This window comes from Spermophilus citellus (genome assembly GCF_964194105.1).
Source record: "Spermophilus citellus genome assembly, chromosome: 10".
Classification (NCBI taxonomy): domain Eukaryota; kingdom Metazoa; phylum Chordata; class Mammalia; order Rodentia; family Sciuridae; genus Spermophilus; species Spermophilus citellus.
The window spans coordinates 123,145,092-123,169,847 of record NC_138197.1 but is presented as its reverse complement, the minus strand read 5'-3'; the positions used below and the strand labels follow the sequence as shown (position 1 = coordinate 123,169,847).

Genomic DNA, 24,756 nt, shown 5'->3' with positions numbered 1-24,756 from the left:
GGCTCAGGGGCAGGCAAGAAAGGGCCGGGGGAGCCTCCCACACACTGACCGCCCAGAACCCGGCCTTCTGAGGCCTCTGGACTTGGCCTGCGCTGGGCCGGCAGAGTCCTCCACTATCTGGGTGAGGCAAGAAGGGGGAGAGAGCCACCTGAACAAGCAGGGGCCCCACGGCAAGCTGCCGGGCACCTACAGGGGCAGCACACCCAGCCGTCCACAGCTGCTGGGAGCCTCTGCTCTGTCTTGAGATCACTGTCTTGGAGCCTTGGCCTTGTCCCCTGCACTTGGCCTTGGGAGTTCCCCTGGGATAGGACCTCTCCCTGACCCCTGGACACCACCCTGTGTTCCCAGCCTCAGCCCAGTAAACAGAGTTTGTCCCCCAGGCCTTGGGACCCAGAGCCAGCATGCCCAGCGCTGCCCATGCATCACATGCTCCATACTGCACCAAAACATGCTGCAGACATAGCAAACACCACACACACACCACACGAACACACAAAGACCCACACACACTGGCAGCATGTGACACCCACAGGCAGACACAACACAAATGCTCCCCACGCTGCACATCACGCACAACTCCCAGCAAGACCCTTTCCCCCGATACACACACACACACACACACACACACACACACTCCTTTCCAACGGCTCTCTCTGTGTCCCCTGCACACTCCTCCCTTTAACCCTCTACAGGACAGCCTGAGTGATTTTTTCAAAAACACAAAGTAAACCAATTGCTCTGAACTCCTCTCACTCTTCCTGTGACTTTCCAGAACCTTCAGGCTAAAGGTTGAGCTCCTGATCAGAGCTCTCACGGCCCCTCAGTCCCCACCCAGCTGTCCCCATCCTCCTGTCCCCATGGGCCAGGCCCTTCCCCACCGCACCCTGGGACCCCCAGGCTCTCATTGCCCCTCCAAAGACCAGCTGGGCGGCAGACACAGTCCATCCACACCCCGTAGTCATCCTTCCAGACCCTGCAGAGCTGGCCCTTCCACAGAGGGGTCCTGACCTCCCACATGGGGTGGCTCCTTCGTCCTCTACCTCGTGCAGGTAGGTAGCGGGATGACTTGCCTCTGCGTCATCCCTCTTCTGGGCAGGTAGCCCTCTCGGTCTCCACCTCTCCACAGCGCCATCCTAGCTCTAGGGGGTGCTCAGATGGCAAGGGGTAGGTGGCCCTCACACCCTCATCCTCCCACACAGATCAAGGTAGAAAACCAGCACGACTACCAGGACATCACCAGCGTGGTGGCCATGGCCAAGACCTACGCCACCACCGAGGCCTTCATCGACTCCAAGTACGACATCCGCATCCAGAAAATCGGCTCCAACTACAAGGCTTACATGTGAGTCCCCCGCAGGGCTGGGGGCTGGGAGGAGGGGCGGGGCGACGGGGATGACCTCCCTCCGCACACCACGGCTGGCCCTTTCTGCCTCCTTCCCTGCCCTTCCTCTCTGGTCTGTCATGGCGGACACCGTGGTGGACCTCCAACAAGTAAGGGCTGCTCCCCTCTGAGAAAGAAAACGCTTGGCCTGTCTGGGGACTGCAGCTAGGCGTGGTGAGCATGCTTGGCAGTCAAAACTGAAAGTCTGGGGACAAGTCAAGCAGGCCTTTGGACGCCTGGGTTAGGATTTTCTTCAGTTCTCTGCACATGATCCCATCTGTGTATAGAAAAAGATAACTGGGGACCGTGAGCTGCAGGAGGGCTTCTCTGGAACCCAGAAGACCAAAGGTGACATCAGGTTTCTCTGGCTGCAAGGAACAGAAACCATGGCTGGCTATCTTAAGGGTTTTTTTGTTTTGTTTTGTTTTGTTTAAGTGAATGTACTAGAAAACAATGGGTGATAAGAAACTAAAAAAAAAAAGCCTCTGAATTACCAAGTTTAGAAATGTTAAGATCCAGAGCGGCCCCAAGGATCTGAGAGCCAGAGGTGCTAGTCAGCTCCCATGGTGTTGAGGCTGGCGAGGAACCTGTCCTAATCGTTTTCAGTGCTTATCTCAAGATCATGGTTCCACGGACCAGGAGATCCAGCCAGCTTCCGCCATGCTCTTATTGGTTAGAGAAAGGCAGACGACCCCTAGGGGCGTCCCAGAGGGGAGGTGTGCCATGTGCTCAGGGCCATTCCCCAGTGGGAATGGAGGTCCCCGTATCTAAAAGAAAAAGAAGGAATGAGAGACAGAAGGACTCAGCCCACCTGCACCCCTGATGTGGCTCAGCAGTGCTGGACCCGCCCCCCCAGGGCTGAGGCCGTAAGAGTTCTGGAGTAGCCAGATCTCGTTCTTTGGAGAGGACTCAGCTGTTGAGCCACTTCTGTCTTCACTTTGGAATGTTCCACTTGCAATGATGAGACCCAGAGAGCCCAGAGAGCCTGACCACTAAGGGTTTACGGAGCTCGGACTGCGTGGCTCCGTAGGTGAGCCTCAACGGTTGTCCTAGACAGTTGGAAAGTTTTTCTGTCCACATTTTTCTTCCATACAGGATAGCAAGTGCCCAGGGTCAGGTTAGCAAGTCACAGTCCCCGGGCCAAATCCAGCTGCCTCCTGATTCTGTAAAGACAGTCTTGCTGCTCTCGGCCATGCAGGTCTGCCCCTGGATTGCCGAGAGTTGATTCTGCAACACCTGGATGGCCTAGGCCAGGGGTCAGCAGACTTGTGTGAAGGGCCAGATGGTGATGTCAGACTCTGAGGACCCTGCAGTCTCTGTTGTCACCACTGCACTCTGCCATGGCCTGGGGCACTGGAGGAGATGATGGCAGAGTCCCAGGAGAGGGATAGCGCCCCTGCTCAAAGAATCCTTCTCCTGCCTGGTCAATCACCCTCTTCCAGCCCCAAGGAGAGCCAGAGTTGCCACTGCTCTCAGATGTCCTCAGGGTGATAAAATCCCCTCCCTGCCCCTCTGAGTCACACCACATGCAGCAAGGCCACCTGACATCCCTGAGGCCCCCACCGTCCCTCATGATATCACTTCCTCCTGTCTGCATTGTTGGAGCTGGCACTTGACGTTGATGACACCTTGTCCCAATTTCTTTTCTTGAGGATGACCTCATTGCCCCATTCTTCATCTGAGCCTCGCTGGCCTGACAGCTCCGACTTGGCACACGCTGTGGCGCTTCCTGGACTCTGGGCTGTTCACATCCAAGGAAGGTGGCTCATGCCAGAGCTCAGGGAGGAATGTCCTCCCTGCCCTGACCATTCAGCTTCCTTGATGGCCCACATCCTGCCCTGCACCCGGGGCAGGCTGTGGTGGCTGCTACTAAGGTGTCACAGCTTTTAGATTCTCTCGTCAGATATGGCAAAGAAATAGGAGTGTGACTCCTCACCCACACGAACATGTATGTCCATGATCATTTCTCTACGTAGCCATCCTATGGACATTAAGCTCAAAACAGTCCCACCGATGTCTGTGACTTTTATCTGGCATGATGTGGTTCCTCTTGGCCTTTCCTTAACTGCTTATCTGCACCCTCCCACTCCAACAGAGGAGATCCTGGCTCCCCCCATCAGCCGTCCACTGACTTATCTATGTGCCCAGTTCCAGCCCATCCACCCATTGCCGTGGAGACGACTTTACCCACTGTAGCACACAGCCAGGTGCAGCACCTCTCATCTTCAGTCACACTGTCCCCACTCGGTCCAAAGTCACTCAGCACCTCTTCCTCCACCTGCTCCAATGAGGTTATACCATAGCTCTATGCTGTGCTCTAAATATTTCTGTCCCCCCAAAGTCACGCATGGAATCCCAACCCCCAAGGTGATGTCGTGAGGGAGGTGGAGGGGCCCTTGGGAGGGGATCGGAGCAGGAGGGCAGAGCTCTCAAGAATGGGATCCTTCTAATGTTCTTCTAAAGAGGGCTCAGAAAGACCCCTGCCTCCTCCAGCATGGAAACCAGACAGTGGGTCCTCACTGCACCCCGAGTGGGCTGGCACCTTGATCTCGGCTTCTTGGCCTCCAGTACAGGGAGACGAGAATCTCTGTTCTTTCTACAGCCCAAGTGGACTAAGCCAACTTGTTGTATAGGTGGATGCTCTTGTCACAGTCTCCATTCATCCTAATCCCAGGGACAGTGTCACATTCAGGCCAAGAACAAGACCTCCTTCCCTCCCTCTGTGATGGGCCCCCTGGGCTCCACCATGGAAGGTCAAGGTCAAGGTTAAGAAGACAGGGTTAAGAGCCAAGTTAAGATCAAGTCAAGGTGAAGAACACAATTTGGTGGCTTCTGCCACACAGTGAGAAAAAAGGAGAAGAATGCCCATCCCCTGAGATTTGGAGAGGCTGAGATGGGCCAGGATTTTTAAAGCCCTTGGATCGTGTCTCAGATACAGAAAGCATTCCTCAGACATCAGCTATCACTACACGCTCCTCTTGGAAGGAACACCATCTGGCTAGTTTTCAGTCCTTAGATTGCCTGCCTGTCCTGGTCCACTTACTAAAAATAATAGCAGCTCCCATTGTGCTCGGAGGCCTATGGGAACGTGGCCTTTCACGTACACAAGTCCCTACAAGGCTGAGACTCCAAATACTCCCATTTTACCACTGAGGATATAAAGACTCTGAGACGCTGCCCAGGGTTATATTGCTAGAAAACCCTGAAACCAAGATGCAAACTCACATCCGCGTAACTCCCATCAGTTCTTACCTTCTCTCACCACCTTGACTTCCCCAGAGCCCTTAACTCTGTGTCCATTGCTAAACCCTACTGTGACTAGCGCCTGGCTCCAAGGCTGGCCCACCCCGAAGACGGTGAGCAGCCCGAGGAGTCATCTCGGCACACTCAGACTCACCCAGTACCCAGGACACAGGGTGGCCCTGGGAGCATTTGCCAAACCGAATTGAATCTAGTCGATCTGAACTGAACCAAAGTGAACTTGCGTCCACTCTGTGGCCGCCATGAATTCTCAGCGCTCACGCATTTTATTTTCTCTTTATAGACATATTCTTGGGTCAATCTCTCTCCCCAGTTCACTCTTTGATCTCAACCACATACCCTCACTTGCCCCTAAGACAGACGGACGGCTTCATCTCTGCCATTTCCTTAAGCTCACTGGGTCTTTGGTGGGTGCAGAGGTGCTGTGGTGGTTGGTGGCTTCTCTGGATTCCCCCACATCATACACTATCCTTCACTCACTCAGTAGCTACTGGGCACCTACTACATGCCAGGTTCCACTGGGCTCTGGGGGTACAGGGCATGCACTGAAACAGATCCCCTGCCCTCAGGGGATCCCCACATCAGGAAAGACAAGACACTAAAGCAATCACTACAAGCCGGATCAGCATGGCAGAGCTTAGCGCAGGGGGTGGTGCCAAGCAGTCTTCGTTTGTCAGATAATGTAGACTGAAGGGAAGGCATGTTTCAGATGAAGCCTAAGTATGATAAGAACTTGGGGTGGGGTGGGCAAGCTGGAGGCAAAAGCTACACGGGGCACAGGGGAGAATGCACTGCAGGCCAATGACCTAGGGAGGGGCCATGTGCACTGGGGCACGGGAAGGGAGGTCAGGTGTTGCTGGAGCAGACAAAGCTGCAGAAAAGGAACAGAGGAGGGTGGCAAATCAGGCACAGGCCAGAACTTCCTGCTTTTCTTCATGGAAAAGTAACCACTTGTCTCTAAGGATCATTTTTCCTACATTTTGGGGCCCACAAAAAGTTGCAGAATCACCAGAAGCTACATGGCCCTAGTTCTCCTCAAAAAGGAGACACCAGGTATATTAGTCAGCTTTCTGTTACTGTAACAAAATACCTGAGCTAAATCAACCTACAAAGAGGAAACATTTATTTTGGCTCTTGGTTTCAGAGATCTCATGTCATGGTTACTTAGGCCTATTGCTTTGAGTCTGGGCTGACAGTACATTGTGACAGAAGCACATGGCAGAGGAGGCTGCTCACACTATGGTACCCAGGGAGCCAAGGAAGAAAAATACCAGTGTCTCAATATCCCCCTAACTTCCTTCCATGAAGCTCCACCTCTTAAAAGATTCCACCACCTCCTCATAGCACCAAGCTGAGGACCAAGCTTTAGCATGTGGGCCTCTTTGGAACACTTTAGATCCAACCTATACCACCAAGGTTGGGGGGATCTTATCTGATGACATCAGTATATTTTAAATTTGATCTTTATATTCCAAAACCTTCCTAGAACAATACATAAAGTAAATAAAGCAATCAGGATAAAAGGAAATAAAAACAGGAAAAAAAAAAAAAAAGGCTGAGGACAGGGTACATACCAAAAAGGTGCATACCACAACTAATGTGAGCCAGATATTTGAAACACAGACTCCTAACAACCAAAGCAAAGAAGGAAAATAGACCAGTGACAGCGATCCCTAACCACCGACATGTACTGTTGGGTTTTGTTTTTGTTTCATTCTGGTTTTGTCTTTGGATCCAGGCGAACCTCCATCTCTGGAAACTGGAAGGCCAACACAGGCTCCGCTATGCTGGAGCAGGTGGCCATGACTGAGAGGTAAGAGACGGATGGGGAGCAGGGAGACAAGGGGTGCCGCTGTGGCGGGAGCTGGGAGGGGACAGCAAGGAGCCCTGTGAAGCATGCCACCACCTGGTCCAGAGCCTCCCCTGCCCACTGCTCTGAGAAGGGAGCAGGGAGTCCCCGTGCTTCTCTTTAGGAAGCACCCTTTTTAGGGCACCAGGGGAAATGGAATCGCTCCTTTCGCAGATTCCTGTTCCTCCCCGGTAGGAAGGGCTGACCTCCCCGAGTGTTTCCTGGCTGCACTCTGGCTGAGCGCCTCACGCAGGCCTTTCTCCCTCTAAACACTTGCTGCAAGCCATCCTCACTTGAAATAGGGCTGTCACCTGCTCCCAGGGCCAGTCACCCGCATTCTTTCCCGCCTGTGGGGTGACCTCTGCTCACAAGTACATGGTAGCAATGCACTTAGTGTGGGCTTTGGGGCCAGAAAGCTCTAAGTATTCAGTGAACATTTATTGAGTGCCAACTGCGTGCCCTACTGGGCTGAGCACTAAAGAGGCCACAGTAGAAAGGTCCAATCATTCCCTTTAAGAACTCTGGATCCGTCTGAAGGGTCCAAGTGACGGGGTCTTGCTCTAAAGGACTTACTGGCTCCCCTCCTGAGGGCCAGGCTCGGGGAGGCCTGGGCACTGCTTCTCCACCCTGTTCAGGAGAGCGTTTCCCGCGGGTGCTTCTCCTACAGCGGCCCACGGAACCTCCGGGCTTGGGCCTTCAGGGTGTCAGGTCCGGCAGACGGAAAACCTAGTTCCCCAGGGACCGACTGAAGCCCGCGACTGAGCCCTAGTCGCTCACTGGCCAGGGTTGAGGCACGTGACCCCTCCTGAACCAATCACTGTGCCCGAGAAGGCCGCAGTGCTGTGATTGGATGGGCTCAGGCCAGGCTCCACCCCTGGAGGTCTGACTGGGATCGCCCCCCTGCGGCGGATCAGTGCGGAGGGGCGTCGAGGAGTGTTTCAATGGAGGGACATTAACTGACCCACGGACTGGGACAGAGCCCAGCAGCCACCCCTGCCGCGGCTCCCCACTAAGAACGGGGACAAAGAAACAACTAGAGGGCGAGGCGGTGAACAGGGCGGAAGGGAGCCCTAAGTGCTGGCAGTGGGCACTCAGAGAAGGGGCGCCCAGAGGGGACCAGGGAGGGAATGGTCAAGGGTCCCTCGAGGACATGGTGCCTGATGACGTCCTAAAGAATGGAGGAGTCAGAGGACCTGGTACTTGTTTCATCTCTTTGTCAACTATTCGATGGGCACCTAGTGGGAGCCAGTCATTGAGCTAGGCCCAGTTCTGGGACTAGAAAGCCCCCATGAACTCCAGTGAGTGGCCCTGACCCGTGCTGTGTGACCTTGGAGAAGCTCTGAACTGTTCTGAACTTCTTCAATTATAAAATGAGGGCACTAATACCCAAGTCAAAGTGCTTCTGCAAAGATGAAGAGAGGGATATGCAGTGCCTGACCCAGTCCAGCCCAGGGCAGGGAGGAGAGCCTGTCTTCCCAGCTACCTTACCTGACAGCCGCTGCCTTTACCTGGGAGCCCACCTGCCCTCCTCACCAGGAGAGGCTGTGCTCATCACCTGGCTCCAGGGAGTCCGATGGACTGGGGTGGCCCCACGCCTCTCCCCATGGGTATCCATGTGACATTCCTGGCTCCCTTCTCACGGCCTTTCAGGAATGGGAGCGCAGCCCTCCCCAGTGCCTCCCAAGCTGCTCATGAATGTCCCCAGCAAGCCACCATCTTCTTGGCTCTGCTTGGCCCCAAGCCACAAGGGCCATTTCTGCAGGAACCAACCATAGGAATGGGGCTGCTCTGGCCTGGAATTCACTTTCCCCTTAGGGTCGAGGGAAGTACCCCAGGGCCTGGAGAGTCCCATGCCCACATGGCCAAAATCCCTGGGGCCCTTTAACCAGGCTCTGGCCCCTACTTCCGCCTGGTTCACGGTTTTACCGGGTAGCCTGAGCCCTGGGCAATGCCAGGGATGAGGCTGGGTTGGTGATAGTCCTGCCCGACCAGAGTGGGCAGGGACCCCGCGCTCTCCGGCCTCTCCCACAGGGTTCCACCCTGCAGTCCCTGCCTTGACCCTGGCTGCCGGCCTCCTGGGTGCAGCCAAAGGCCACCCAGATGCTCTTCGTTTGAAAACAGGCTCTGGAAGCCAGTTGCCTCTGGCCTGAGGTCTAGACGTCCCTCTTCCATTGTCAAGAGGCCTGATTCAAGAGTGTCTCAGAGCAGCTCTCCCTAAACTAGTGTCCCACAAGTGGGCCTTGGGAACCGAATACAGGGACCCCGATCAGAACACAGAGGACTCTGAGAGCCCTGAGGACCAAGGTTTGCCTCCAGATGTGACCACACATCAGACTCACATGAGAAGCGTTTTGAAAATAGATATTTGCTTGAGTGTTGGTTGAATGCTCCTGGTGATTCCAGCACACAACCAGAACCCCTTCTGGCCACTGCATTTCACAGATGAGGAAACTGAGGCTGCAAGAGGGAAAGGATCATCCTAAACTACTGAGGAAATAGTAGCAATAGTCCCCGCCCCTGCCTCCTGGGCTGAGGAGGGACAGGAGGGCAGTGGCTTTCCTGAGCGAGAGGAAGCGCAGCTTACGTGAGATCGGGAATCAGACAGGACTTAGGATTGGAAGCCGCACAGTCACTATTAATCTCTCTGAACCTCAGTTTCTCCATCAATAAAGGGGGGTTGAAACCTCCCTGATGGAGTTGTGGTAGGATCAGCAGGAATGAGGAGTCAGTCCCCCAGGCACAGAAGGCCTGGATCCTTCCTTTTAATCGTGCCACACTCTGGCTGAGGCTGAATGAAAGAACCCGGCCAGGAACCAGGAGACCTAGGTAATCCTGGCTCTGTTCCTGCCTTGCTGTGTAACCTGGGCAAGCCGCCCTCCTTCTCTGGGCCTCAGTGGCACTCATAAGAGAGTGAGTTCTAAGAGCACTTCAGCCATGATCCCTCCTCACTCTGGGCCTCATGGCTCAGAGACACAAATAGATCTGAGAGCAGGCGTGCCCCGTGTGACCCTGGAGAGTGGGGAGAGAAGCAAGAACATGAACACAGAGTCCCCTGTGACAAGGGAAGCCCAGTGCAGTTGGGAAGACTTCTCCAGATACAACCGGCCCCTTGTTGCAGGGTCAAAGTCCAGCATTGAGATCTGTCCCCAGCAAAGCAAACTGGCCTTGGAGCCTTGGAGTGGCTGGAAAGGGAACAAAAGCCGCGGGTCCAGAGGCCCAGGCCCCGGGGCCAGGCGGGAGCAGCCTGCCAGGCCGCCCTGCCACCTCCACCCCAAGTTGGGGGAGAATGCACCCTTTGTCCCCCCCAGGCCTTGGTCCCAGGGGGATGTTTGGAGCCTTGGAGCAGCTTTCCCAAGGGAAAAGGGCTGCAGAGGCTCAGGCAGGAGCAGGACAAGCTCCCCACCGCTGGGGGGCCGGCGGGGCCCGGGATGCAGGGTGAGGGTCTCTAGATCATGGGCTCTCACTCCTTCTCTCCCTCTGCCTTCCTTCCCAGCGTGGCTCCCTGTTCCCCCTCCACCCTCTCTCTTTCTCTCTCCCCCCCCACCCCCAGTGTCCCTGTCTCCCTCCTGAGTGCCCCTCACAGTCTCTCATCTCCTCTTTGTCAGCTGGGACTCTCTGCCTCTGCATGGCTGTGTCTCCCCCCTCCCCCTCCCCCTGACCCCGCCCCCTGCCCTCCCTAGCACTCACTCTGTCCATCTGTCCTCCCCTACAGGTACAGGCTGTGGGTGGACAGCTGCTCAGAAATGTTTGGCGGGCTGGACATCTGTGCCGTTAAGGCCGTGCACAGCAAGGACGGCAGGGACTACATCATTGAGGTGAGGCCTGAAGCGACGTCCCCCGCCTGGCTCTACCTGGCAGGCGCCAGAGGGGAGACTCCAGTCCTGGGCCTCAGCACGGTCAGCTGTGTCCTGTGCCTGCTCCTGGCACAGGCAGCCCAGGCTGCAGTGAGCAGCTTCCAGAAGCTTCTGCCTGCCCCTCGTATGCCCTGTCCCACCTCAGCTGCATCAGAGACCTTGGCTTCATGCTCAGGGGCTCGGCCTCCAGAGCTCAGGACCCAGCTGAACAGCTGTCCCGGCCTGTGACCCTAATGGAAGAGTGGCAGGCCAAGAGTCAGCAAGATTCTGTCCCGTTGGGCCCTGTCAGTGACCTCCGTGTCCAAGAAGGTAGACACACTCCCCTGGCCACTATGCAGAGACTCTGTCATTTGTTCATTCAACAAACATGAGCTTCAGGGGCTCCTGTGGGCTCGGCGTGTGGCTCTGGGGACACAGCAGTGAACCCACGGCACATGGAGTTTGCAGGCTGACAGGGCAGAGTGTGACAAACAGTAAAGGACTGGTGTCAAATGTCCAGAAGGGGCACAGTGTGCAGGGGTGATGGGGGAAGATGCTGGGAAACGAAGTTGTAAGAGACACCCCCAGAGAGGCTGAGGCGAGCCCCCCTCAAGACCCTCCTTCTGCACAGCCCTCCACCCCTCAATCCCCCGCTTCCGTGGCTCCCCGTGGCCCTCTTGGTCCCCAGCCCTCCTGGCTCTCCTCAGCTCCTTCCCTGCCCTGCTGTCGGCTGCTGTCCACTCTGGCCTGGGCTGGGCTCTCCATGCTCACACACACCCCCACACACACATATGCACACACACACATGCACACGCACACACACGTGCACACGCATGCACGAACACACGTGTGTACGCACAATGCATGCACGCACACACATGCACACACACGCACGCACGCACGCACACATGCCCTCACACACGCACACACCACCCTTCCCCCCCTCCCTCCATGAGACTCACTTCCCCAGCACAGGGGAGGCCGGTGCTGACACAAGGCCTGTGGCTGCCCCCTCCCCTAGGTGTGGGTGGCTAATGGGAAGCACATGGCCAGGGTGACCACAGAAGCCAGCCGTCCCCCAGGCCCTCCTGCTGCAGGGTTCCCCAGGGATCCACAGCGCAGCAGGACCAGGTGACTCAGTGGGCACTGACACGTGCCCAGGGAGGCGGGGTCGGGAGTCCAGCGCCCCCAGGAGGCTCCCTGCAGATGAGTGGCCCCTACAGTGGAGAGCCAGCCCTTCTCTGGAGACAGCGCTCCTCTCCGGGCAAGAACACTTTCCGTCTGGCTGTCACTGTCCCTCAAATTCCCCAGGGTCCCCTCCTCAGAGGAGATATTGAAGAACCAGGGACAGAGTCACTGAGGGACACAGTACCCTGGAGGGGCCAGTCCCCCACTTTCCTGGGGAGACCCTGGGAGCTTTTGAGCAGGCGCAGGGTGACAGCTCCTCTGCCTGGGACATCAGAGCTCTTGGGACCCCACAGGCCCTCCCGCTCCCATCTGCATGTCATCGGGGACGCCAGACGTCCCCCCAGGCCCTGCCTCCACCCATAAGTGGCAGCCAGGGGTCCCCCGAGGGCCTGTCCCTCCGGGTTTTCTCAACTTTCACTCTTAGGAAGGAAAAATGTGCACCCGTGGGCCCAGGCTCCTGCCCCCACACATTCAGGGATGAAAGACTGTTCACATTAAAAACAAAAAACAAATCAAAAAGAAAGCGAAGCAGTGGGCTTGGACTTCAAGGCACAAGAAAACAGCTTCTCAAAAATGTTCCAGAAAAAAGTGGCTTTCGAATTTTTTTTTTCTTTTCTCTCAGAAACATTACGGGGTTGTTCCCCTTCCTTTTGGGTTTGGGGTAGGATCAGGGGAGAGGGGAAGCTTGCCACTAGGATTAAAAGGTATTTTTTTTTTCCTATTAAGGAAAGAAAAAGGCAGGAGAGATCCAAAATTACTGGATTCCTAGCCACCTCACCGCTGTGGGGAGAACAGAGCGTGTGTGATGGTTGGTGAGGATCCTCACAGTGAAATACCCGGGGGAAAGGCCCTCTCTGACCTGTCCAGGCTATGACATTGCTCACTGGAAGCATGACTCCCCGGGGACACCCAGTGTCCACTTTCCTTGGCTGTGTCCACTGTGGGGATTCCAAACTTGTGTGACCTGAGGTTGCGTGGTCACTATTTTCCATTGCAGGGAATGTGGAGAACGCACCAGGCCAGGAGAGGGTAGGCAGGGTCAGGGGGAGAGGACAGGACAGGCCGGGGACAGACTCCAGAGCTATAACTCAACACAGCTGCTGTAACCCAGACTGTCCATGTGGCGGACACTGGGATCCCGATGTCACAGACCTGGGCACAGACCAGGAGCCCCCTGAGGAGTGTTCAGGCCCCTGCAGGAAGCCGCAGGGCAGTCGGCTTCACAGCTTCTCAGGCTCAGGGGTGCGTTAGACTCACAGACCCCGCTAGTCCAGCTGGAGGGACTAGCAGCTGCTCAAACCCCTAGTCTATCACCAAGGGAAAAACAGCCCCACAGAGGAATAGTGACGAGCCCAGGGTCTCACAGCAAGTCTGTGGCAGAACCAGGCCTAGAACCCTTGTTGCCTCTTCTGGGTTCTGACCCTGGAGAGCTGGTGAGAGTTTGCCTGGTGACAAGGAAGGTGCCACCTCTGTGAGCCTCGGTTTCCTCATCACTGGGATCAGGACACTAACAAGACCTGCCTCGGAGAGCTACTGAGATTGGCAAGTGCCCAAGGCAACGGGGCAGGCCCCACCCCTAGCCTGATGAGCGGACTGCTGCAGGACCTCCGTCCCCCGACTCCACCTCGCAGCCCATAGCACAGCTCTCCAGAGGGACAACCAGTGAGGGCAGAAGGAGCATCAGCTCCCAGAGCTGGCTCCCTCCATCTGAGACAGTTTCCGGGAGGAGGGAGGAGCAGCTACCCAGGCCACCAGGAGTGGGAAGAGCAAATCATGAACATGAGGACCCAGAGGACAGAGAAGCTGGTTGGTCCAGAGCCGGGACGAGGGGAGACCAGCTCCGAGGTTTGAGGGGGGTGGAGCAGGTGAACACTGGCGGCTGGATTCCAGCGGTAGAAGAGAGAGACAGGGTGAGAACACAGCTAGTTCACGGGTCTGCCAAGGCTAGTTCAGGGCCTTCCGTAGCTGCCCTTGCCCAGGGACTCACCTGGGTCATTGTCCTATGTGGCCTCGGGCAAATCCCTTCCACCCCTCAGTTTCTCCACCTGTAGAAACAGCAGAATGGCAGTCCCCGTCTCTCAGGCCACCTCTTTGTCTCCTTGGAGAAAGGCCAGGTCCCTGCAGAGTGACTTTGGCCCCAGGCCTGTGTTAGAGAACAACCCTCCCCTCTTTCCTCTTCTCTCTGAACCCTGGGTCAATTCCAACCCCCACCTCCACCCCCCCCCTTTTTTCTGGTCCTGATGGAGCCCCCACCTTTACTGTTTCCGGCTTTGTGGAAAGTCTTGACCTTGGGCCAGAGGAGAGGAGGCCAGACCCAACCCTTGGAGGGGGCAGTGGGAAAGGAGGGGGCGGATACCAGCTCCCCAAAGAAAAATACGGAAAAGGTCAGCAAAGGCTCCCAGCCTGGGTCATGGTCACATTGCCCTAGTCCAACATCTGTAGGCAGACCAGAGCTGAACCAGGGAGCTGGTTTAGACTGAAGTTGGGGGAACAGAATGTCTCCAGGGAGCCCAGTCGCAGCTGGAGGTGCGGGGCTGGGTGGTTTGCATGGAGGACATCGCCATCTAGTGGTCATTTCGGTCCTGAGCCCAGGACTGCTTCTGGACGTTGCTGCCCCAGCTATGCAGGCATGGGGTCCTTCACCCCTCCTTTGTCTCCCACAGGTAATGGACAGCTCAATGCCCCTGATCGGGGAGCATGTGGAAGAGGACAAGCAGCTGATGGCTGACCTTGTTGTCTCCAAAATGAGCCAATTCCTAATGCCAGGGGGCACAGTACCCTCACCCCTGAAGCCATGGGTAAGATTCTCCAGAATAAAGAACATGCTGGATGTCTGGGCTGGGGGCCCCTCGATCCAACAGAGGGATCCCAGGGAAGGAGCCATAGTGGGTAGATAGGAATGAGGTGGAAAGAGGTGGGTGTCCCCATGGGGGGACTCAGGATGTCTCTAGGGGCCCCTCTTCCCTGCTGTAGAGAAAGATCTGGTCCCACCTGGCCTTCAGGCACCTGTGGGCAGAGAGCACTGACAGCTGTCATAATCCCTTGCCTGCATCCTGGGCCTGAACAAGAGCCCGTGTTCACAGGTCCCTGTGTATTCCTAGAGCACAGATGATGGAGACTATTGTGTCTCCCTGCACAGCCCCCACCAAGGAGGACCAACCCACTCTGCAGAGAACCCTCCAGCTGCAGTCTCATCCAGAGACTTGCTCTTGTCCCCCACCCAGATCCTGCTGTCCCCACAAGACCTCATCTGCTGAGGGCCATTGCCAAGTAGGAATGATGCATTGAAATTTCCTTGCCAGCGTACCCCATGTTAAATGGACTTGCCTTGGAATTTCGCTGTTGACATTGCATGTAAGGTGACCTTGCTCTAGGACCAGGGCAGATCCGGGTTTAGAGCTGATCAGGTTTGAGGAAGTTATCCCGGTCCTTGGGTTTAGGGCGTTCCCGGTTTAAGACAAGTTTAAGGCATTCCCGGTTTAAGACAATATGGGTTTTAGGGAAGTTGGAGGTTGAAGATTATTGCTGCTGGAAATAGGGCGTTCCTGCTACCTGAGCTCCCGTGGAGTTCTCGTGAGATTCAGAAAGAAAGTATTAGGAAAAAAGCCTCGTGGAGTAGGTGAATTGGGCGGCGGCAGAACTGGGATTTCCCCAGAACATGTGTAGAGGCCGGTGTGAGTTCGGGAATAAAGAATTGCTGTTTGAATCTACAAAGCTGTGGTGGCTCGTGATCTTGTGCCCAGCCAAGACATTGGCACTCATCCATGATCACAGATGTCAGGTTGATGGTTCAACTTGAGGAGGGCACGGGTGGCCTTCTGCTCTGGAAATTTCTGTCTTGGGTAGTGGCCACCCCAACACATACCTGTGTGAGACCTAATACATGGAACACTTAAGAACGCCTGCAAGGAGGTCTCACTCACTAAAAAACCATCTCTCTAAAGCTGGCCCCCACCCAGGAAAAGGCCAGGGAGATGGCAACAGGCTTCCTTTTTCTTCCGCTTTAGGCTCCACAAACCAAACCCGCAAAATCCCCCGGGCAAGGCCAGCTGGGACCTCAACTGGGACAGCCCCAACCACGCCCACCTCCACAAGGTAAGAGCCAGGGAGGATGTCAAGGGTGGCGCACGGGATCTCCAGAGGGCACTGTGGAAGAATCCATCTTAACACCACACCCGTTCCACACGACCCTGAGTTGTGTCAACCCTTTAGCGACAGGGAAGGAAAGAGAACGTAGACCTGCCTTTCAGTGCGGGTTGTGCATGGTGCTAGGCACTTTCTAGCCTCCCGAGCATTCCACAGGAGAGACATCCGTATTTCCTTTGTTCTGCGATGGCCGTGGAAGCTTCACCCAGGGAGACACAAGCAACTGGCAGATCGACAGTCTGGCCTTTTAGACCTTCTAGAACCTGTTCACTTCTAGCTCCCAGATGCATGAGCCAACCCGCTGGAGTGAGAGAGGAGAAAAAGCAGAACACAAGACATGACCTTGTCAAATGAAATCCTTCCTCAAAAACATTCCAGCAGTACTACATAAATGCCACCGTTTGTCAGGGGACCGCTAAGTATGGAAACCGCCGTGAGACCAGATCACTAGAACAGCTAGGAGCGCTTCCCGGAACCTCTGCGGCCCAGGGGCTCTCCCACGCAGGCAGCAGGCGCGGGAGGAAATGGGGTCGCTGCAGCTCCAGAGCAGCTCTGCAGGGAGCCACCAGGCCCGGCAGCTTCCTTGCAATCTCTAAGGATCTGCTTTAAAATTGACCAGAAAGAAAGAGCTTCTATCTCGTCTGGCCTCGAAGCCACAATCATGAACACAATACATGTATTGCTTCTTGGAAAAAGTCAACCTTAGGCAGCAGATGGTCTCCTCTTCCATAAATCTAAGGAAAATTGCTCCTTCCTCCCTCAGGACTTCCTCTCTCCTCCTCTCCTTCCTCCCTCCTCTCCTTCCTCCCTCCTCCTCTCCTTCCTCCCTCCCTTTCTCTATCACTGTCATTTATTCAGTGTATTCTTTTATATTAGCTCACTTTTCACATAAATGAATGTGATGTTGACTATTTCCCCCCCTATACTCCAAAATATATGCACAATTATCGAAATTATATTCGACCACAGACTAAAAATCACCACACTTGTCAAAACGCTGGGCTAGTTGACCTTTCAGCCTCTGTGTCTGTAGTTGCATGGTCTGGCAGTACAATGGCTTATTCAGACTCGCATCCACTCTAAAGGCCAGAGTGGGCTTCCCCACTTAATCTTACTCATGTCTTTTTCTTTGTCCCTGAAGTTTTCTCTCATTCTCTATTCTGACAAATCCCCAGAGTTTTGACGCTCAGTTCCCTCTACAATTTAAAACAGTAACACTCGGGCCGCTCAGGGTACTGCACGCCTGTAATCCCAGGGACTCGGGAGGCTGAGGAAGGAGGATGGCAAGTTGGAGGATGGCAAATTCAAAGCCAGCCTCAGCAATTTAAAGAGACTCTGTCTCAAAATAAAGCATAAAAAGGGCAGGGGATGTGGCTCAGTAGTAGAGCACCCCCGAGTTCAACCCCAGGGCTGAAAGAAAGCCACATTTATTGAATGTTAACTACATGTGCGCCTGTGCTTGGGGCCCGGGGCACAGTCCGTCGGGACAGCAGGAGGGCTTAGCTGAGGAAGCCTGTCAAGGAGGCAGAGAGAGAAAGGGGGTCCGGGGTCCCAACAGGCCCTTCAAGAACACACTCCAGTGACCTCACTTCATCCCCTCTCCCAGCCTCAATTTCCTCAGCGATAAAGGAGGACAAAGCATCGGTCACATGTACTGATGAGGAACTGTCCCCAGAATAATGCGGATGAAGCAGTTAGCGAGGTGTCTGACAGAGAGAGCCGGCCTAGAGACATCAGCTCTTCCTACTGTCACTCACTGTCAACAACCGTTCCGAACCTCTGACTGGTAGTAACCTGTCTTACTCACAAATCTGAAAACCAGGTTGCTCTTGATTATCATCAAGGATCCTTGTACCTCACGCGACCCCACTGTCCGCCTGGCAAGACTTCCCTAGTTCTAAATGTTCCAAACGACACGCGTCACCCCCCAGCCTCCTGGCCTGCTCTGCCTGCCCCCTCTTTTCCACTATGCCCGGGTCTGACTTTTTAAAAACACATTTGAACAGAGCCCCCTTTTAAAAGAGAGCTACTGACTGTGGTTTCCTCTCTGCCCAGAGCAGAAACACGCCGGATAAAGAGAGATTATTTTAAGAAACATGCCTCTCAACACACTTCTAGTCCGTTGAAAAATAATCGATTTAAAAGCAGTTAAGGTAACTAAAGAAAACGCTCCAAGAATTAACAATCCGGATTAAAAATAACAAGGCTAATTTATCTTCTCAAACAAGCCTAATTGAAGACTGAGGTTTTCACCAGTTTCCCCCAATGACAAGATCACATTATTGTTTCACACTCGATGCTCGTTTTCAAACTCAGTAACAGTGAAAGTTTCCTTTCAATAAACTTTGCTTTCTAGCAGCAATCCTGTGATTCGGCAAAGACCTTTTATACATGATATTTTGTGTCTGTGTTCAAATTAAAAAAATGCCAAATTGTATGCTTTTCCAAAAAAAAAAACTAAAATAAATAACGAGGGTGTCTTTTAATGAATCCAAGGGATATATAGGGACTTAAAGTTGATGAGTTGAGCACACAGTTTTCAAAATATTATCGGCCCAGGGTGGGGATGGAGTTTAAGAACCATGTAGAAAACATGATGTTTTATTTGACCTGCAGTGGGTTTAGAAATAAAACAGTTTCCAACATTTAAAACTCGGGAACTTTTACTTAAACATCTAGATTTTATGTTAAGCCTCCCACCCTCCCCCCTTGCCAATTTCTAGAGCCTTCCCCCCCCACCACCACCCTTTTTATTTTAGGGACAGGGTCTCCCTGAGTTGCATAGGGCCTCACTAAGTTGCTGAGGCTGGCTTTAAACTCTTGATCCTCCTGCCTCAGCTTCCCAAGCCACTAGGATGACAGATACAGAGATTCTAGAAACAGTGAGTCTGCCTTCCTATATAGAGCCATCAGCTGCCGGCTAGTCAGGGCTGATCCCTGGACCCAGCAAGGACTCTGCCTTTGCCTCAGGCCCTGCTCCTCTCTGTTGTCACTTCCAGGGTGACAGGCAGTCAATGGCTATTTTCTTTAGGCTCGAACCTCTTTAGAGAAAGTTCTCTGAACCCTTATTATGTCCAGAGGGAAGGGTTTTTTAAAGCAGTTATTTTTCTGACACTCTTCCACTTTGTTTATTTACATACCCGCCTGGCCCAGAGGTGTTGGAGTTTGAAATCAAGGGGTCCTCCCATCTACCGTCATGAAAGAGGTCAAGGTTCAAAGCCACATGCCATCATTTGCTAAACTGGGGTTGTAATTTAATCCAATTTAGAAAGTGTTCCCCCCGCTCACAAAAATGTTTAATTGGGAGGGCTGTTTGGTGTATGATCCAATGACTTCATTGTGTGACTTCCCCACAGTCACGTGGCAAGTTCCTGACAAGGCTTGAGTCAGGACCCGGGGCTCCTGGTGCCAGCAGAGAGTCAGGGCCACCAGTCAGACAGGTCATGCCCTCGGCAAATGTGCCCAACTGGCTCCGTGTCCAAGGGGAAGGATCCTCTTGCACCTGGCCAGAGCTGCTGCCACCAGAGAAAGCAGCTGAATTTTCTTAATTCACACAAAGATGTCGTGAGGACTCAGGGCAGCCCTGGGAAGGGAAGGACTGTGTCTCCACCTCTGTACAAAGAGCAGAGTCATATCTTCTCCATCAGTTTCTCTAGAAGTAAGGATATGCTGCTCCTGAAAGTTCTTAGAAAAATGTAGAGAGCAATCCCAAAAGTCAGGGATGATTCTTTCCCTCTTTTTCAAAGTTACACCTCTTCTGCCTGCTCTTGATCCTCCTGCCTCAGCCTCCCAAGCCTGAGGGAGAAGAATCCGAGTCCCTCATGACCCCCCCCACCTTTGCGGTCAGGGTGGTGTTCAGGGCCTTGTAACTCAAAGCTGCAGAATCACCAGCAGTTTTCTGCTCCAGCTGGGTAACAACAAAGAGCCGCAGCCTGGGCCCATAGACCACAGCAGCTTTATTTCTCACCCTCTGGAAGCTGGAAGGTCAAGACCAAGGTGTCGGCAGGACTGGTTCTGGGTGCAGCTTCTCTCCTGGCTGGCAGACGGCAGCTGCTTCCTTCTTCCCCAGCCACACACCCACATTTGATGTCTCTTCGTCTTCTTATGGGGACCCCACCCTGTTGATCAGCCCTCACCCTGATAGCCTCCTCCACCCTTAATTACCCCCTCAAAGACCCCACCTCCAAAAGCGGTCACACTGAGGGTTAGGGCTTCAATGTCCCAATCTGGGGGTACACGATGTGGTCCGCATCACCACCCCAGATCTACTGTGTCAAGTTCTTTTGTTTTTTGACAAGATCCCCAATGATCCATGGGCACATTAGAGTTTTAGGCCCAGTGAGTCTATGAACAACTTTCAATCTTTCTTTTCCACATAGCTTTATGTATTTGTGCCAAAAGAATAAACATCTATGCTGTCATATAAGCCATTTTTATTAGCAGTATGTGTTCAATGCCATCAATAGCATCCCTGTCACTTAATGCTATTCTGCCACATCCTACAATAGGATGACCCCAGCCTCTTCCACTGGACAGATGCGCCTTGGGGCACCTGAAGACTTCCTGTGGCTTTGTATTTATTTCGTTTTCAGTGTTTACTGTTGTCAACAACAATTTGGGCACAGCCCTGTTGAGCCTCATGAATGCGAACCTAACCCTTCCTTCGTCCTGCAGGGGGTCCTCGTCAAGCCCAGTCTCCTCAGACCCCCAGATCCGGAAGCCCCTCCCAACAGAGGCTCTCCCCGCAAGGCCAGCAACCCCTGAGCCCCCAGTCTGGATCCCCACAGCAGCAGCGGTCGCCAGGGTCTCCACAGCTCTCCCGGGCATCTGGGGGCAGCTCCCCGAACCAGGCCTCCAAGCCGGGCACCAGCCTCGCCTCGCAGCCCCGGCCGCCCGTGCAGGGCCGCAGCACCTCCCAGCAGGCGGACGAGTCCAAGAAGACAGCACCACCCCATCCCCATCTCAAGTAAGTGCTCTGGCCATTGAGGGCAGGAGATTGGGGTGCCGGGCTCTTCAGGGTCAGGGACTCAGAGCAAAGAAAGATCCAAAGAGGCCTTTCTCCTGGGCTTTAAATAGGTGGAAATTGGTCTGGGGCCTTGCCTGGGTGGGGCAGGGCCCAGGGAGACAGAGAAGGGCTCCCGTGTGCCCCTCCATAAGCCCAGGAACTAGTTACCTCTTGCTCCTTAGCAAACCTCCCCCAAACTTTGTGGCTTAAGAAAGCAACCATTTTCCTTTGTTCACAACTTGGGGGTTCAGCAGTTGACTCTGAGTTTAACACAGCTGGACAATTCTTCTGCTGTGTCTCCTGGAGAACTTCCGGGTACCATGAAGAATGCCAGGGTAGATTTGGATTTCAGATAAACATGAAAACTTGGGGTATTTGCATGGGGTATGTTAAGACTTTAAAAATATATGCTTGCTTTTCGCCTGAAATTTTGAATTGGGTGACGTGAATTTTTCCTTGCCAAGTATAGCAGCCCTCCTCCCCAGGTCACTCCTGTGGATTGGTGGACTGACTGGGGCCAGGTGGTGCTGGCGGTCAGCTGGCCCTGTCTCCAGGGCATCTCCTCCTCACCTGGTAGGATTGCTTCTAACAGGGCAAAAGTAGAGGCCTGAGGCGTTGGGGGCCCAGGTTGGAAGCTATACACCTGCCCTTGTCAAGCAGATCACCTGGCCGTGCCCAGATTCACAAGGTGGGGAAAGAGTCTTGGTGGAAGGAAGCACCTTGCAAATGGGTGGCCCACAGGGTGGGAGGAACCTGGTCATTTTTTAAAATAACCTTCATGACACACACGCACATCCTGCTTCCTCTCAGGGCTCGCTCTTGGTTTACAGAAAGAGGGATCCCAACCATGTGGCCCCTGGAAACTTGTCCCTGTACCCGAACACGAACACAGTTTCATCACAGTTTCCCAGACCACACCACCGCCCACTTGCTCGGGGCCAAGCACTCTGTGAGGTTGGGTTTTCTTAGGTCCCCGTGAGCTTAGAAGTTAAAGACTCTCACTATTCCCGTCGTACAGATGAATAAACAGAAGGAGACTACAGAACTTGGCCGAGTTCCTGTTGTTCGTAGATAGAAGGGTGAGGACAGAACCCAAGGCATCCATGATAACATGATTTTTTTTCAAATAGGTAATATATTCACATGGTTCAAAGATTTTAAAGACACTAATGATATAAAAGATAGACATTGAAAAGCCTCACTCCAACCCCACTCCCATCCAGTGCTTTGCTCCCCTGGTCCCTAGAGACGACCATAATTGTTAATTCCTTGTCTGTCCTGCCAGTGTTTCCTTATACAAATAGAAATATATACCCTCTGATCCCCTCCTCGCTTTCTTACACTATGGCTGTGTTCACTATCCACACCATTAGGCTCCTTACTTTTCAGTAACAATACAACCTAGAGCTCTTCCACCCTGTTCATTGAGATTTTTAATAGCTGTATAGTATTCCACTACATTGTTGTACTATGATTATCTAATTAGTCCACCTAAGTAAATATCTGGCTTTAATTTAAACAATGTTGCAATCTTGAACATCTATTTTTTTGTGGTTTATCTAGCTAGAAACTCATAAATCTCCTGACTCCTTGTCACTGTGGGGAAAAAAAGTACCCAGTTTGATAGATATTAACAAGTGACCCTCAGGCAATAGGGCATTGTAACTGACAGCACAGGTTCTACAATCAGACTGCCTGGGTTCCAATCCTAGATCCACCATTTAAAAGCTGAATGACCTCCAATAAATTGCTCAACTTTTCTGTGCTACAGTGTCTTCACATGCAAATGGAGACAGTATCTCACGGGGTTATTATAAGAATGAAATGAGTTTCTGCACAGTGTGTGCTTAGAATGTTAAGGCACCAGGCAAGCTTGGAAATGTGCGGCCTGTCCCCGTGTACAAAGGTCCCCGCAGCTATTCACAGGGCAGGCGAGAGCTTTGGAACTTGAGCCAGGTTTGGGCACTGGCTTTGTGGTCATCTAGCTAGAATCCCATACGTCTCCTGACTCCTTGTTTAGCATATCCTTTCTTATTTTTTCATCTTTATTTTCTTGGCAATGCTGGGGGATGAACCCAGGGCCCTGTGCGTGCTAGGAAGTGCTCCACCACGGAGCTACACCCATAGCCCTAGATTATCGTTTTATTTAGTTCAAGTTGGCAGATATTTACCAGATACCCACTCTGGGCCTCATCCTGGATAAGGCTTTTACGGGTTCATAAGAGAGGGGCAAAACTAGTCCCCACTTAGAAGAGTATCTCCATTTTTTAATGTGTTGACAAGGCAGTGTGCAGACCCTTTAAACTCGTGACGTATCCACATAGTCCCATCCTATGTCACCTCCCCTGGACTGTGAACGTTTCAAGGGTAGGGCATGCTGCATTTGTCCCTGCACCCCATCAGCTGGCCCTGGGGCTGGCACACAGGAAGGGCTCAGCAGGATGGCTGCAGGCCAGCTCCCGTGACACACTCGGAGAAGGCACCGGGGGTCCCATCAGCTGGGACCACGGAAATTCCAAAATGGTGGGGGTGGGGGCAACCATAAAGGCCTTGAGAAAGAGGTGGGAACAGAAGCCCAGGGGGTCAGATCCGGATTCCCAGTGTGAGGCACCCTAGTTGGCCCAGGGCGTCTGAGCACACAGGCGGGGGGAGGTCCGGCCTCCCTGGCGAGGCCTGCTGCCTGGGCAGCCTTGGTGAGGGGAAGGATCTGAGCCCTGGAGGCTGCCCCTCTGGCTGTGAGAGTCCACCAGAGCAAGACCTGCCTCTGCCAGCCCGGATTTCTGTACCTAACAAACGGGGATCTCAGCAAGCGCTTGCAGATTGGGTGACATCCCCACCAGTCCCAGGTAAGGGCTGCGACGCCTGGGTTCTGATCTCTCAGGCCTCTGGCTTTTGGGACAGCCCAGGGCCATGTCCTCGGGAGCCCGGGCCTTGGCCCCGCAACCTCCTGGCCTCTCTCTTGCAGCAAATCTCAGTCCCTGACTAACAGCCTCAGCACTTCGGACGCCTCCCAGCGCGGGACCCCGAGTGAGGACGAGGCGAAGGCCGAGACCATCCGCAACCTGAGGAAGTCCTTCGCCAGCCTCTTCTCAGACTAGCCCCCGCCGGGCAGAGGGCAGGAGCCCGGGACCCTGGGCCCTCTCCTGGCCCGGCCTCCGCCTCGGCCTTCGTTCCTGGCAGGAAGAGGAGGCAGGGCCCGAGAACACACTTTCTAAATGCCTTCGACCCAGGAACGGACTGACTGTCTCCATGTGTCCCCACTGTCCTTCGTCATGACCCCAGCGCTGTCTGAATTGGGGTGGGCCCTGGAGAGCCGCCCGGCTCCCCGACTTCGGCCTCTAGACAGACCGTGCCACCCGCCGTCCCCTCGCTTGCTCCCCTGCCCGACCAGTGACGTCTGTGCCCTAGTTTCCAGTTTCCACATCTCTCCTTAGTGCTGTGCTTGCCCTTGGGCCGGTCCCCTCCCAGGCCCTGGCCACCCCCATCCAATGCAGCCCCTGGAGTCGACCCCGCCACACAGGAGGCAATAATTTTTAACAGCAAAGAAAGAAAAACCCCAGCAGGGACTCTACCCCCTGCCCAAATCCGTGCTGGACCTGCCCTCAGAGCAGCAGGCAAAGGCCCTTCACGGCCAGGGCAGGCGGGGGAGGAGACCTGAGGTCAACAGGAAGAAGCCAGACCTGGGCAACACGTGGGGCCTTTAAACAACAGAAGCAGAAAGACGCCCTCGGGTGCCGCCCAGGCCGAGGGTGGCCCTTAGCTGGACAGCCGCGGTGGGCACAGGCTCTTGTAGGAATCCTGACCATCCTCATGACCTGCCCGTGTGTCAGGACCCAGGGAGAATCAGCGGACCAAGGCAGGGGACAGAAGGGCTCCAGGTCAGCGTTGCGCAGACCCTGCCCGCAAGGCCCTGGTGGGCCTCTCAATTCCAGGAGGGTCCCGTGACCAAGGGGGCTTGGGAAACACTGTTAGGGGACTCCTTTGGAGACGCAGAGTGCAAAGTAGGTGGCAAAGGCTCTTGGAATTCCTGCAGGACAAACGATCAGCTCTAACTTTATTTTATCCAACTTATTTGACCAAGCAAGTGAATGAC

General features: G+C 54.1%; 1 protein-coding gene across 1 annotated transcript; it reads left to right on the top strand.

Annotated features, from left to right (window-relative positions):
- The first annotated feature begins 625 nt into the window (after positions 1–625).
- Positions 626–24,157, top strand: LOC308657472 (synapsin-3). Its single transcript, XM_081309200.1, has 8 exons — positions 626–1,049; positions 1,200–1,342; positions 6,381–6,455; positions 10,204–10,306; positions 14,176–14,310; positions 15,520–15,607; positions 20,333–20,624; positions 23,629–24,157. The coding sequence occupies exons 2-8, from the start codon at positions 1,251–1,253 to the stop codon at positions 23,759–23,761; spliced, it is 918 nt and encodes a 305-aa protein (XP_081165326.1). The 5' UTR covers positions 626–1,049; positions 1,200–1,250; the 3' UTR covers positions 23,762–24,157.
- The last annotated feature ends 599 nt before the right edge of the window (positions 24,158–24,756 follow it).